General features: G+C 36.2%; 1 protein-coding gene across 1 annotated transcript in view; it reads right to left on the bottom strand.

Moving 5' to 3' along the window:
- Nucleotides 1–16,909, bottom strand: part of LOC111043470 — a 149,531-nt gene that overhangs the window by 64,523 nt on the left and 68,099 nt on the right. The window contains 1 exon segment of the mRNA XM_039429342.1: nucleotides 9,820–9,990. Coding sequence (XP_039285276.1) covers nucleotides 9,820–9,979 — 160 coding nt within the window. The 5' untranslated portion in view covers nucleotides 9,980–9,990.

The raw sequence follows: 16,909 nt of genomic DNA, 5'->3' as shown, positions 1-16,909 counted from the left end.
AAGGAAAGTTTTGTGAGTGCGCCACACCAGATTTTTTTTAAACTACTCCTCCATTCTCATCCATTTCTTATTCTCATATAATTAATATGCTATTCTCAAAACACTCTTATCATAACCTTATACTAATAGCACTTCTATCCTAGCCCAATCTCCATAACAGTCCTTTCATATCCTTATCCTCCTAACACTCCTATCCTTACTATTCGTCAAAACGCTTTTCTGCTGCAATTGAATTTTATGTGCCGGATAGTGATTTATGGCCTGCAAGGACACGTGGTTGCGGAGATGCGAATGAAGAGAGGTCGCACAAAAAAAAAGATAAATTATCAAAGCGACGTCGTTGCCAAGTCTTGCCTGCTATGCAGCATAGCACTGACTCACAAACTTGCTTGCTGCTTTGGTCGGGGCAAAGTTTCCATCTTGACCCAGATTCCTCCGCCAGCAACCTATCTCTCTGATTTAATGCATACACTGAGTGGATGTGATTGGTATCACTGGCTTCTGATACATGCATTTCAAGTTGGAAAGTTACCACTAAGTGAGACTATAACGGAATAAAGTCACTTGATTCAGTACACATTTGCACTAAAGGAATATACACCATCTACGTTCAACGCTAATCAACGCTAATCCCTTCTGTCTCCCTCTCACTCTCACACGATTACATAATGGTCAGATTCATTATAATGTGTTTCATTCCAGGTTCAAACCGTGATCAATCTCCGTATAAACTAAGATGCTAGATAATTGGCTTATGTAAACCCTCATATCACAGAGTGGACCCGATTTTGCATTTCTCCACACTGGACAGGACTGATTGGCATTCACGCCTACATCTTTTTACCCACTTTTTCCTATATTGATTCCACCCTTGAGAACTCAATTGAGATCCATTGCGCAAAACAATCTCAATGTATTTGGCAACATCTTTCTCATTGCTCTACTGAGGAAAGCATCAATTCTACATACAATACTACCTGATGTCAATTTCCCAACAGTCCTCTCCTCTGATTTCATTATTTCCTTATTACATGCTAGACAATCAAAGAGTCCATTAATATTATGTGTTTATGATTTGAGATTTCTACTTTATCTGAAGGAGATGTTATGATGTTTATTCACCTTTAATAAAATATGAATAAAACTGTCAACATACGATTCACTTTATCACAAATCCAATAAACTATCCAACACTGAGCAATGTTTCCAGGATAAGATGACACATCGACTGTTTCCTTGACCGATTTCATTGCAATTAAAGTTGAAGCGCTGCACGATATTTTGATAGCCTAGCGGAAATCGAAATAAATCTCGAAGTAACGCACTCGTATAGCTTAGCTTGTTTTCCGCTTCTTCACTGTTATTGGACGGAGGCCGTGCTCAGTGCTCAGGAGAAGACGCCTAAGACTGAAGGTTAAATTGGCGCGCCATCTGTTGTCAAAACAAACATTTCACTCGGGCTCTTTCCTCTGGCAGGAGAAATACTACTCTATGAGAAACCCGGCATGATGTAGTGGCTCACTGTCTCTCCCTTCCTCTCACACGAAGGCCCTACGTCTCTCCCTTCCTCTCACACGAGCCGCGGCACCTAATCCATCCTTCAACACACCAAACCTGCTCCAACTCACTTTCCTGCAAACAATATCTTTCCATATTATTCAACACTGGCAGCTCTCAACACAAATACTTCTATTGATAATAAGATTTCTTGTGGTATGTTGGAGTTGAGAATAAAAATGTTTTACTACTACCTGGATGAATATCCTCTACTAGTTACTATTTCCTGCCACTGCATGATGGATGAATAGAGAAGAATATAGGATTCACTCTTAATAATACTACTTATTACTTCTTACTCATAATTACTCATAATTTTACTTACTCATAATTCTTAACTAGTGGGTATTTTCTCCATCCTGGCTGGAGTGAATAGGGGAGAGAAGAAGGGATTCACAACTAGTAGACCTAGCTACCGACTCAACTCTATTCTGCGTTAATAATAACTGTCCTTAACTATACAAAACCAGTGACTTTTTCCAGTATCCTACTAGGGTTGATGACTTACCACATCCAGTCATTTCCGTATTTTAATTATTTCATGTTTTCACTCTTATGTGTAGATTCGATCACAACAGCCTATGTCTAACCTTTCAAATATCTTTATGAATAAATCTAGGTAATCAACTTGTCCTAAATAGATGTGTAATGAAAGTCTCTCACATAGAAGCCATCAAATCTCCAATCCTTTTAGATCATTAATGCCAACAACAGAACAAAAAATGAATGTATCATTAAATTTCATTTCAATGAACCTTATTTATTGGAGAATAATAACTATGATTGAAAGAGAGACAACATACTAAATTCAAAATTAATCCTTTCTTGATTATCAGCAGGCCAAAATGTTATTCTATTTTCAATCCATCAAAAATTTTTCCAAAATAAGAATATTATGTATGCTAGAACTTTCAAATTAACAGAGTTGCAATCACTCATCAAATTGAAGCAATGCAAACAATCACAACTATCTGGTCATAAAGAAACAGAATAGATTACCATTGTATATTTCGTTCTGTTAGTGCCTTTCAGATAGCGTAGACGTCTCTTCTCTCTTCATCGATGGATTAACATGGAGGATTGAAAATTAATCCAAAGGATGGTGAAAATTAGCAGCAATTCAACATAAATAAACAATATATTCCGAGACACGAGACCTTTTATCCATTTGAATGGGACGATAAAAAACGTTTGCAGTTTTCGAGGTAATCGTTTGTGCATTTAAGTATACGATTCCTACAACTGCAAGCAGAGGAGTTGAACAAAAGTGTAATAAAGAGTAAAGGCGTCATCGTCTGTTCTGAATTTATAGTGAAGATAAAGGAGTGGACGGTGGACTCGGTCGACCGTGTGGAAGGATCGCCAAGTACCCTTGGCGAGGAAGGCGCTCTTTGATCAACTTTTTTGTTGTTTCAATCTGCCGCTGCTTGAAAGCTATCTTTTTATTTACCCCGTTACTTTCGTATTAATATTACAGCGAAACTTTCTCCTACTTTTCCGAACTCGAGAGGGAAAGTAAGCGAAATGATAAAACAAAAATTATTAAAAAAAGACCCCGGGAAATTGTTGTCATAGTTTGCTAACTGAATAAACACTTTTGAAGTGAATTTTTGTCACAGGCATTTTGCGAAGTTGTTCGTGCACTTTACTTCCTGGGGATGAAAAAGGTTCCATAGATGGAGTGAGACCTCACTATATTACACCAAGTTTCAAGAGTCGATTGCCAACTCTCCTGTCTGGTTTGTAATATAGAACTATCCACTTCGACTATTCACTTTCTAGAACTAACTTTGAAATCATGATCGGTTGACCTCATAATAATCGGTAGGAATTATAACTATTCAAAGAATATGATTCTACTAGAGTCAAAAGGGGAAAAATGTAGATCAACATAATAGTTTGTGTAATTCATAGAAATAATCACCAGAAGGAAATATTATGGATCATAACAGTTAGGGGAAGCACTTCTAAAAAGTTCAATTCATGCTTACGTGGAGTGAACGAGATTGTAATGTCAAAATTTGATTGGTTCACAATTAAAAAATAAAATAATTGAAGTTGAAGGTTATGCCGATTTTTCTAATTGAATTCCTATAGAATGTAATATTTCTAATTGTTTTTAAGGTGTCGATTTGGATATTCCTTTCATAAGGCAGCTCAACACGTTGAAATTATAAGCAGGAAATAAGTCACACGATTTTCCTTTCTCACTCTGAACTTTAGTTCTGTTTGAACTGACAGGTTGATTCCTCGAGTAAACCCAGAGGCGATTAAGCAGCTGAAAAGTGTTGCGGGTCTATTGAGACAAGGTGAACAAGTAAGTGCATCAAGTGTGCTAAACAGCACCAGTGAAACTCTGTGGTTTGCTCTATGTTGGAAAATATCGTTCAAGTTTAAGCAAGTAACAAACGAGCATCAGATAATTCACCCTGGAGGAATTTCAGCTCTTAAGTAGCCTGCGTTCACAAATTCCACCACCTCCACCGTCTCCTCTTCTTCTGTTCCCTTACTCTCCCCATCCTACCCTCATCATCACCCTGTTCCTCGTCTTTCTTCTCGACAGCAAACGAGCGTGGTGACTTTTAATCCCACCTCCCTCCTCCACCCAACCACCTACTTAACACAGCAGACCCTTTCACCACCTGCTGGAAATCTTGCTCTTTGCACTGAAAAAAATCCTTCTCTATGCCTCTAATTACAAAACTGGGAGTTTACGCAGAGAAGTGTGCATAAATTTGAATACCGGATATACAAAGCACAATGGAGCAATTTGTTCGTGTAATAATGTTCATTTCTTATTTCTTCCACTTCTAAAAATCACTGTAACTCAACTACTTGAATAGTGTTGAGTATATTTATATGTTGTACTCATAATATTTATACTATTTGTATGTTGTATTTATAAGTTGTATTTATATGTTGTATATTTTTATGTGTTGACTTTATATGTTGTACTCCTGGATGATATTTGTGGACTAAACAAGGCAACCTATACAGATGGAAGAATTTCACCATTCTTCATGTGTAACTCATTCAACTTTTTGGCTAGCTTCACGTAACGAAAATACAACAACGTATCAACAGTTCAATTTTTACATTGGAAAGCACTTGAGTTTTTGAAGTACAAGAAGAAAAATCAATCTAGTCTCAACTATGAAATTGAAACATGAAATTTTTGACTCGATATGAATGAATTCAACCTAGTATTAGAGTTATGAACTTACTGTATGCAAGATAAACTATTCCGATTAAGTCATTGAAACCAAATATTGCCTGGAGTTTTAATTAATTGACCTATAAATCCATAACTTATCTGTTACGTGACAATTTTAGTTTTGGAGCTTCCACAGTATATTACATAAATAAGTTTTGTAGAAAGTGCTATGTGATACTCATGGAGTGTATCAAACAGACAAATACTCAATTCAATTGAAATGAATTTATTCACTTTACTGTACTCAATTCAATAAACCTACCGTGCCTAGTTTACACATCGCCAATTGGCGAGACAGTTATCCTTGGGCAATAATTGTCCACATACAATACGTATACATACAATAATATTGTCCAAAGACAACTGTCTCGCCAATTGGCGATGTGTAAAACAGCCATAGGCGATTATCACGTACACTACCGCCAGTGTGCTATACAATATTGTTTACAGTTTCTAGCCTTTCTACAACTGTTTTACACAATATTTGTAGCTGTACGCTCTACAGTTGTACAGTTGTATGTATACAGCTGTAATACATTGCTCAGAAGAGATTGTGCCCAAACGGTGTTCTATGAAGTGATAGCAATGAGTGAATGAATGTGGTGAGACATGTACTAGATGAGTTCGGCATTTTGCATCAACGTTGTTGTCTATCATTCACTTTGTGATTCAAATAAGCAAAACATTTACCAACCGACGAAAGACAGGAATTTCTTTGAAAATATTCAGACATCGAGATTCCGTTCCATTGGAATTCAATTGAAGTGCTTCCACCTCATTAATTTGCAAGATTTGTGAAGTGCTATCAAGTTGCAGTGCTGCGAACTAGAAGGTGATTGTGAGCGAGTGGATGAGATGCCAAATTAACACGGACGGCAGGAGTTCAGCTCTTTTTAACGAGGGAAGACAGAAACTCATTTCCTTTATTACAAGAATTCTGAATTTCACAGGCGTTTAGATGCTTTGCCCGCACAAAAGCGGAAATATCTTGAATGACGTTGACTGAACGCTTCGTCTATCATCGTCAGGACATTATTTTCTGGAACTCGTTGATGGGGAAGGGGGAACACTCCAGACTCCAGTTTGATGTCTCATTAAGAGTTTTGCTATCTTTAACAAATGCTTGTTTACGAACTGATGCTCTTTCCCCTTGTGCACTTGTTTTCTTGTAGAATAATAATGACTAATTATGTAGTCAGTCGTATTCGACCTGTAAGTATTTTCGGGGCCGATTCTTATAGAATAACCAGTATTGGAAACATTTTTTCCAATCAGATTAACAATCTTCCTTTCTTTCTTTCTTTTCTTGTTTGAACATGTTTCTCTTATCTCTTCACTCTTCGTCTTACTCTCATCTTTATACTCAAACTCCAATATATAACTCTCTTATCATTCCAATCACAAAAAAAGAAAAAAAATAATTATAGAGCTCTCTCCTCTGTGCTCCAATGTATTACTCCCTCACTCTTTTATAAGAAATAGCTATCAATTTGAGAAAAACAATCTTATTAATTAAGCTACTCACCCTCAGCTCAATATCCATAGACGTGATTGATATGATACATAGAATTTATTCTTATAAAGCTTTACTTTACACAAATCAATAAATCTTGATAGGTGTTTGCACATTTGAAGAATGCCCAGTTTCTTATACTTTTCCAATACAAGATTTTCTTTATTACCTCCCAATCAGCACATCACTCCAAAACATAGCTTTGGCACCTTATTTTAGTTTGCACCACGCGAAAGCAAAACTAAGCTGGGATCAGTCAGTACTGTGTAAATACTCAGAATAGTTGACCGACTTGGGTCAAACATCGTGTCAAACTAATCGGGTTGATAATAATTATTGATGCAACCCTCTATGATGGTTAGAAATATTTATCACTTTCGGGCGGTTGCAGACGAACCACAATCGCATGTGGGATGTGGGACCGACATACCACATAACAATAAACACTTTTAAAAAAGTGTCATAATAAACTCACAATAACTCTTGTTCATCACCATGTACTTCTTCATACTCATTCATGAGTAAAAATACGGTAGCGATTATTGAAATTGTTCAATTGATTCAAACAACCGCTCTATCAGAGATCATTTTTCCCTTTCTAAAAACGTAGATGAAATGCGTTTCCCAAAGCAGCAAGGGAAATACATCTGAAGCTACAATTTCCCTCACAACGAAAAATGTTTTCAGTGAATCAAAAAGCACATTGTTAAAAATCCATTGTATGAGGAAATCTCCAACAATAGCAGCCAATTCGTATTAGCAATACAAGAGAGTGAGCTATTGATTTTGAATTGGAACCGGAATACTGAAAAAAGGCCATTCAATAGAAATAAGAAAATAATGCCACTGTGTTATTTTGGCGAGTTTCACAGACTCGACAGGAGGAATTGATGGGACTGTAGCCCACAGTAGCCTGCCTATGCTCTTCTTTTGAAATGGTCACAAGACCTTTTGAAGTAAAGAAGGACTTCCTCAGCACATTGTTCGGCAAAGTAAGCCACCAGATGAATCAAAAGGTGTATTGGTTGTTCTCGAGAGATTATCGGAATATCTGGGGTATTTGATTTTTTACTCATAAAATTCAAATTCAGATTGAATTTTTATAAAGTTTTTTATCAGCAAATAGGATAATCTCCATAGTCACGATGAGCAAAATCAACTTGTCATTGTACGATTAGCTAAGCAAAATGAATGAACGCAGGGAACCAACAATTCAAATCTCGATACAAGCAAGATTCTTCCCCCCATATAATTGTAAATTGCACGAGTAAAAATATTGGTGAAAAGTGAATCGGAAAAATACCTGTTTCCAGACACTTTACTCTTTTACTAAAGCTTGCATTTAATTCAGTTATGATTATAATAAGGTAGTGGATTACATTCAACTCCTTTTACTTTTTATGCGATATATCTCAATAGGATGTAGCATTTTTTTGCAATAGATCTCAATGATCGAGTGTGATTCTATGCTCGGCATTCCCGAATCACCTTCTATAGAAAAAATACTAATGTGCTAAAATCTGAAGCAACTCTTATGAGAAAAGTACAAATGTGTGCTTAAACCCCAATCATCAATTTCAAGTTAAAAATTCGACTGAGTCACTGTCGATGTTGTAGAACCGTTCCATAATGAAATAGAAACACACATATATCGTCAAATACTACAGTTTTTCCACTTAATCATTATTCTATTTCATAATTTCATAAGTTTTTAAGGATTTGATAGAAGTTGGCTAGGCGATGATAAAAATTTGGGTTTGAGAGACTCTCTTACCCAACCATACAATCCACATGCATGAGCATCTTGTATTCATATTTATGAATTATATATTTGCGTGCTTCAGTTGCAGTAGAGTACGATATGTCTCAAGTCACAATGGTGTGAAAAAGGTGAAGTTTCCGAATCGATGATTCCAGGTCGTCCAGAATCGCCATAGCACACGTAATTCAATTGGAACTTGAGAAAATCTGGGTAGGAAAAGTGGGCACACTAAATCACAAAAAGAATATAGAGATTCATTTTAAATCGAGATTACTTCTTTGTGGGCATGAAGGAATATATATCCTGCAGAGAGAATAAGGATTTTCCATGGAAAAGAAAAACGGTTTCCAAGTTCACGGTGAGGGGGGAGGGGGAACGAAAACGTGCGGAGAGCCCAGCCAGCGAAGCGTACAAGATTTAGCATCTCTTCCTCTCATTTCAAACAGCAAACGAAGTCTTCTCTCTTCTATCTCCACCTCTGCTGTGAGCACTGTACCAAAACTTATTCCCACTCCCCCTCATGCAAATCAATGATCTTATGAATTTTAAATAAAATTATCAAACTTCTAAATTCCGAGTGAAATCTGTTTTCCATGCAAATTTATACGCAATCCTCTCTTAACACTTTCATCAAGACGTTCATCTTATATCCTACTCCTATTCTCTTGTGATTTTCAGTTGAAGTCTCAGAATGGAGTGAGAGATCTTTTGAGTTAGGTGACCGGAGACGCCTTCAAGTTTTTGGAGGTTATATTAAATTCGAGCGGAATTGTGAATAACGGATCACTTCGAGTAGTATTTATTAAACTACTTTAAACCATACTAACGAGAAAAATTTCCCAATATCATTAATAAGTGTCACCAAAGGATCAATAATCCAGATTGATTATTCCATGGTGCTATTTAGAAACAGTCACACAACTTGTATAATATTAGCGTATAATATATCGATGCTTACAATCGATATCAGCCCTTGTGTGAAGCCTGGTTTGCATTTCTATGTGTTTCTAACACATTTCTCCACATTTACTCCGAGTCTGTAATCTTAAATTATCACCCAAATTTAGAATATTTCGTTTGCAATAGTATTTTAAATTTGAATATCAAGCGAAAAATATTGATAAATATAAATATTGGGATGTCTATCAACTTGACAAATGATCTTAAGTGTGTCTTTTGAGGAATGAATATTATTAGTAACAGCGCAAATATTCAACTTCAACAAGCCAGAATAAAATGTTATGTATATTGTGTTGAATTGAATAAAATAATTACTATTGGTTGATTGATAAATACAAATTTTCGCTAAAGGGTGTTGATTCTCTCATAGGTTCCGTACGATACCTCTCTAGTTATTCCCAAAACACTAAAAATTATCGCTTCTTTGTTTCCACTCCAATTGGGCAGCCTTTTTCTCTCAAGTAGGGGATGAAAAGATAGACATAATAAACACTGATAATATTGATTCAAATGTTTAGAAATCTATTGGCTGAAGCTTACGTCTCACTTTCAGAAGTTAATGATGAAGTAAAGTTCTTGAATATGGACTAAACTCTTGTATTCTTGAAATTCCATCTTCTTTGCTTCTATTGTCTAGTTGTTTTGGAAATTTACAAAAGCCTTGATTGATGGCGACGGGAGCGGGACAATTTTCAAGCCGTGGTTGAAAGGTTAAAATTTAACGGTGACGGCAACCTATCCCACTGGCTTACGCAAGGTTTCATAGATAGATTTTTGATTTATATGAGTCGGATGTGATGAAATTTCACGAACCTGTGCACTGACGGGGTTCGTCGGACTCGTCGCCGCAGTCGTTGTTGCCGTCGCAATATGCGTCGGGACGCACGCAGCGTCCGTTGCGGCAGGAGAACTCGGAAATTCGGCAACTGGGCACCAGGGGGAGTGCCACCAGCACCAGAACCACTACCCACATAACCGCAATGCCTGCAAACAAACACATCAAATTTATTGTTAAAAAATATCTAAACAGACAGAGAGATCGTAAAAAGAATAAAAATGACATATAGTCTTATTCTAATACCTGAAAACAACCAAAACTGGCAAGTCAAGATTACTTATTGTCATAAAATAGCTACTAAGCAAACAATATAGAATGAATGCAACAGGAATACTAATGACACAAAACCAAATTAACACCAAATCTGGGAGAGGAATAGCACAAGGTTACCTCATTTTTTCTCTCCCTATCATTTTGATGATGCACTCATTGTATGGACGAATGGAGAATAGTCCACTATTCTTATATTTCAATTTTTGGAAGATTTTGCAACTTAGTGTCGTATCCCCTAAGCCTTCGTTTCACTTCTTATCTTTTCAGTCATCTTCTCGCAAACCTATGCATTCCATCTCTTTTTGAACCATCCATATTTTCCTTGGCCTGCCTCGCTTTTGATGCTGGTTTGGAGTCCATTCAAAGACTCTCAATGGTATTCTCTCCGTATTCATTCGATGTAGGTGGCCATACCACTCTACTTGGCTAGTACCAATGCTACTTAGAGCCGGTTTCCGAGCGGGGGATTTAGCTAAGTTCCAGACTTTGAACAGCTGGAGTCAGAAAATTAGCTTTCCAATACGGGGCGTCGCACTATTGAATTAAATTTCGACAAAATAGAAAATTGGACACAAAATAACATAAAGTTTAAAGATAATAGTGTAAAGTTTCAGCATTATTTAGGAATGTTTTATTTCGTCAAGGGAAAACGTTTACAATTATAGAAAAGAGAAAATATGAACTTCGCCCCGTTTCAGAAAGCCAATTTTCTGTCTCCAGCTGTTTAAAGTCTAGAACTTAGCTACCAGCTGTTTAAAGTCTAGAACTTAGCTAAATCCCGAGCTCGGAAACCGGCCATTAGTATATTTTCTTCCACATTCATCCGCTCTTTTATTACTATTGATTCCCAACTTTATCCAATAGTGATAGACCTGCGCATCATCTCTAATACATCATTTACGCGGCAAGAAATTTTGCAGAATGTCTATGATCCATGACCCACATCTCAGATCCATACGTCAATATTGGCTCTATCATGTTATATGTTTGCTTTTGTCTTTTCTGTTAAAGTTTTATTTCAGAGCATTATAAATTATTCCAATTGCTGAACTTGACCTTGACTATAAATTTCAATAAACCTAAATTACTTGAACGTATTGGGTAATACGGTGACGAAGAACATATAGAAGGATCTACCTGCCACCAAAATACATTATAATGAATATATAGTCAAGTGAAAACAGCCAACAGGAAATAATTCAAAAGTACTGTATTGTCAAAAAAATAACAAATCTAATATATGAACCGCGGTAAAAATACAAAGGTTTCAACAGAATAGTTGAACAATAATGGCTTTTCTTACTTTTCAAAACTATAATTTGATCGTCCTTCCTTCCAGACCAATGTTTTTACAGTTTACTGGTAAACAGCAATAGTGGCAGTTAGTGAAGGGATAGAATGAATATGTACCTCTGTCAAGTATGTTCGATCAGGAAATTGCTTGTTCAAGCATTTTTGATGACTTGCCTTTTTTCACTCCGACTCAAACTCTCATCCTCCAGGTCTACTGATGTGTAATAGTATGTTAGTAATGAGAATGTATGTGGAAAGTATCCTCATCCAGTTAACTCCTGGATGAACATGGAATTACAAACGTATTTGAAAACTTGTGATTATTAGCTTTTCTATACCATCATAAAACTACTTATCTTCATTTGAAAGCCGTTAGTAATATTTCTTTGTGCGTTATCTCAATCGTGAGGTAGATGAGCAATTTCGATGTCTAGTGCTTGTTATATATCTTTTCAATTGAGATATTTTTGAGAAACAGTCTGAAGTGGGAATGGGCAAAGAGCTAGGAGAAAGCACCCGAGGGTCGTATAAAGCTGAACTGGAGTAACATGTTTTAGAGCCATTTGCAGTTTACCGCTTCGTCGTCCATAATTTCAAGGAGTTGAGCGCGAGATAAGACGCACTGCATTCAATTTATACGAGTAAAAACTGTTATTACAATGCTAGATAACATGATAGAGTTGTTTCAAGAGGAAAATTATAGACAATATTTCTCCCCCGAATCGAAGAGATACAAATAATGATATTTTCTTTTCTCCAGTTTATGTGAATTCGAATGCTATCAAGTTTATCAATCTTATCTTACATTTCAGATCACAGATATTATATAATTCATAGCAATGATTAGCTATTAAGATACACTGACTAATATTGGTGTTGAAAATTTCTTTTTCTGGAGGAAAGTGATAGGCCTACTGTTTCACTAATCACGCCATGATTGGCTGTTTGGATGATATATTATATACAAAGTTTCTAAAATACTGACTTCTAGTAGATCAACAATTATGTATTTTTCTATGACCACTATTAATAACCACGTAGACTATGGCCACATTTTCCTGTCTTCTAGTTATCTGAATTTTTGGTGGTTCAAAGATACTAGAATACTGGCCAACCACCAGTTCAAATCATGTTATGTCTAGTGTCTTTTTAATGTTTTCTTCTCTTTTTTCTACTTTCTTCTCCAATACTTCCCTTTTCTTCTCCTCTTCACCCTTCATTCCTCACTTTTATACCCTCTATCTGCCTTTCTTTGTTCCTCCTTTCTTTCTTTTCAGCACACCCCTCCATTGAGCCTGTTTTTGTATTTTATTAGAAATTTATTTTTGATTGTGATTTTTTTGTGTTTTGATTTCTTTTGTGTTGATTTCAATGAAATTGATCGATTGAAATCTATTCTTCAAAATTTTGGAAACCCAACTCCTTTTGTTTTCTCACTCTTAGTGAATTTAGTACGATGAGAATGAATTCGTCCTTTGAATGTTTTCGATAAATTGTACATTTCTTATTTTTATCCTAGCAATATGACATTGTCAGAGCCTTCTGTCGTCGAGGAAGACTCCATAACAATTATTAGCGACGGTAAAGTTGATTGCAGCTATTTATCGAAATCACTGTTGGTGTGATTTACTAACAAAACGGTTTACGTTGTTTTATACTGCCGATAAGTTTTCAAACACAACATAGACAGCTCAGTGTTTCAGCATATATATATTCTGAAAAGAGCTTTAAATCCACATACGTTTTACGAGGCATGAATTATTGAAGAGTTACAGCGGATCAGGCTTTATTTGCATATTGGCAATGTTCCCTAAATGGTTGAGAGCCTATGTGACGGGTACTATGATGCAGACCTTGTTCTGTCCTCTAAATTACGGAATCCGGGTCCGCTGTGGCTGTGAGAGACAGGGTGAGACAACACTGGTCTCCCAAACACCCTCCGATAGACCTCTTCGGTCACATAACCCTCCTAAGCCAGTTAGTTCACTACCTCCTCTTCATTCTCCATTCTCATTACAAGTAAAAACGATGGCCGTAAAAAGTTTGATGGAGTATTGGGAACCGATAGAGCTCTGGATGATGGAGAACGATATCAGTTATCAGTCTCTCTCTACGGTCTTGATTTACTCATTGAGGATGAGATTGAAATTAGTGGAAAATGATAGACCATATCACGATCCAGTATTTTCTTCTGATATCTATCAGGCAAACGAGGACTGAGGAGCCAGCTGTGAAATATAAGCACGATCATTTTAGAGAATTGTGTTCTGTTTATCAACAAATAAAAATGACGAGCGAAGCTCGGTGCCCCGATATTAGAATAAACTGTAGAGAAACGGTTTATGCAGTCTCAAAACATGACTGATATTATTGATCATGAAAATATATCGTGTTTTAGAATGATGATGAAGAATGATATGAGTTTATCCACATTTGACAAACAATCATCGTTCACTCCCTCTCACATGAATGGATGAAGTTTGATAATAGATTAACAATGTTTGATACCTCAGTATAAGTCACTTTCGACTTTAGGATTACGATAGTCTAGAGTAAACTACAGATATGAAGATATCGACAGCGTTCCAAGCAGCAAAATGTGGAACTGCTAGTCACGGTAGGGTTGTTGCAGACCAGTCTGACGATCCGTGACGATGTGGCTGAACCTGACCCAGTGATCTGGAAAGTGGTGACCTATTTATAGACCTACGCAATGTCGGCCACCTTGCTCTTCAACTGTTGCAGATTAATTGTAATTTGTGAATAACACCTTTGATCGTATATTTTCATCAATGAACATGGGAAGACATACTTCAATTTTCCTTGTTTATTTTCGAAATTACAACTCAATAAAATAGCGTATAAAATAATTATGCTCTGCATCTATGATAAGCATAATATATTCATAGAATATTCAGTCATGGAATAGTCCATGACATTATATTAATTTGTTCTATATAATAGGCTACTTTTAGATTCAAACAACCACACACGACTCTAAAGTAAATTACGTTTTGTAAAGAAGAAGAGTCACTCCAGATACATCAATAAATCTTTTTCGCACAAGAATCAAGAATCTCGATTATTATTTCCGATAAATATACTAAGGTTTCAAGACAAATTGGTCATGATAATGTACATGTATATAGAGGTCATCATCATAATCATCCATCATGGACTAGGCTTGTAAAGCCTGTTCCGGTATATAGAGGTATTTTTATAAATCCTCTTTGTAGTAAAATAAGATCGTCTGAATAATAGTTTATGACAAGAATATCCGTTTTCCTGTATCATTCAATATTGCTCTATATTCCCGGTGCTCCCAGGGATTGTCAAAGAGACCTAGCTGCTGCACTCCACAGACCATATCTCTGATAACTCAATGTTGCCAGTAAGTAGTTCTTTGAAATGTGCAGTATATTATTTGATTTCAAAAGCCGGAGACACACTATGAGGTAGATCTGTAGTAGGAGAATTGAAATTCGAATCTTTTGATCTAGTAACAGTATTGAACAGAAGAGAATCCTGTTAAGCTCCGTGAAAAGAATGAAATGGCACAGTTTTGCGTGGCAAGTGGTGAGTGAGAGAGAGTGTGTGTGTGTGAGAGAAAGTGCTACAGCCGCCGCCAAATGAATCTTCTCGCTTGTCTGCTAATCCTTATCTTTCTGCTGGCTGCGGCAAAAGAGTGAGTGCCTTCGAATGAAGAAGGGTCTCGGTGCCATTTTGTTAACTCTCCTCTCTCTTTGTTATACGCAGTCGTCCGGCGTCTGCAGCTATTCTTCACCAACCATAAATACTCAAACTTTCAACTCCACTCCAGAAGCAAGGAGCGGAACCTTTGTAGTCCAACAAGGGAAGCACCGTTCTTCCCTTCCCCAAATAAGGAATTGTCAAGGATTATTATTTATAGAGTTGAAGAGTTAACTTTAGTAAACGAAGGAAACGAGAAGAAGTGATAATAGTTCAAGAGATTGGATCACCTCAATAACCATAGGCAGTGTTTGGCTCTCAGCTTAAAGCGGTCCCTAGACGACCAATCTTAATGTACAATAAATAGAACCTACAGATAGAAATAAATTGGAAGTTGCATTTGTTGAATTTGGAAGTGCTAATTGATGAATAATTATCATTAAACGAAAATCCCAGTCAAAATCAGATTAATTGAATAAATCAATTATTGTATCAATTAATTTCGAAAATAAATAGTACCTACTAAGCACGGCTCACAAGTGTATCAAACTTGTCATGGACACTGCAAAGGTTGCAGCTTTCTACCACAGTTGTGTGGCTGGTGCTATAAGTAGGCACTACCTAGTACTAAAATAATGCATGTGTATGAGCAGCTTAGGGAGCATCTTACTTATGTTTTTTGAATGCAATAATTTAAACAATTCTTTAGGATTCAATTCTGGTAGATTTAAGTTCTAATGGATAATTCAATAGAACCCTTGAAGAAATTTATGTTTTGTTCTTTTCCGTGTAGATGTCTATCCAACTGCAAAATAAAGATTATTTCCACAAGACTTCAAGATCTTTGTCTAAATTTCAAAAACTCATCTCACTTCCTGTCATCCTAGTTCCAGCAGATCATCGAATCGGAGAATCATTTCGTGAAAAATTATAATGGATTAATTGACTGATTCTTAATCACAAATGACAATGTATTTATTCCCAGGTCTTGCACGACCCATTACATACTTATACTACATTATTGTATTAGAACAAATGAAAAATTCACTTATTAAGAACAGAGAATAAATATTTAGATGAGTAGAAAACCTTGTGGATGAGTGCGTGATGTATGAATATTATAAAACTCAATTTCAAAATATTTCATACGAGACTTATATTTGTATTATTGGTGACAACGGATATGCATAAATTAGAATAATATCTCATCGTTGGAACCACTTTCCAATATCACAAGAAAATGTCAGTTTTCATGCTTGGTGTTAGTACTATTATATGCATTCTAATGAGTGTAAATTTCAAACATTGTTGACTTACGAAGTTGAAACAGTTAATTTTGACGTGTCCTGAACACTAGCTCGGTATCAATTTATTATTCTGACAATATTGGAGTGCACATGGATATTTTGTCTGACCATTTTAGATCATCAACAAGGCCCGAGAAGCAATCCACAGCACATCAGAGCACTCTGCCAAAACAAGTCTTTATGGACTTGTGCCCTGGAATTGAGCCATTGAGCTCGATAAATAATGGGAGATGTAATCTGGTGCAGGGTTATTTTCAAGTAAACTGCTTGTATATTGAACTTATTATGTCATAAACATTAAATTATGAATTCATTAAGATCATCACTGGGACCATTAACCATATCAATAATTCCAAATAGGATGGTGTCTACCAATGGACACCATGGAATTGGGATTATCTGATTGAACTAGCTCATAGTTGGAAACTTGATAATGGAATGTTATTTGTCACATATTATTGTGTTCACAGAATTGGGAGGCTGCTTCTAAGTTGTATGCAAT

The sequence above is a fragment of the Nilaparvata lugens genome, chromosome 5 (genome assembly GCF_014356525.2).
Source record: "Nilaparvata lugens isolate BPH chromosome 5, ASM1435652v1, whole genome shotgun sequence".
Taxonomy (NCBI): domain Eukaryota; kingdom Metazoa; phylum Arthropoda; class Insecta; order Hemiptera; family Delphacidae; genus Nilaparvata; species Nilaparvata lugens.
The sequence above is the reverse complement of the archived record's forward strand: the minus strand, read 5'-3'. Positions and strand labels throughout refer to the sequence as shown.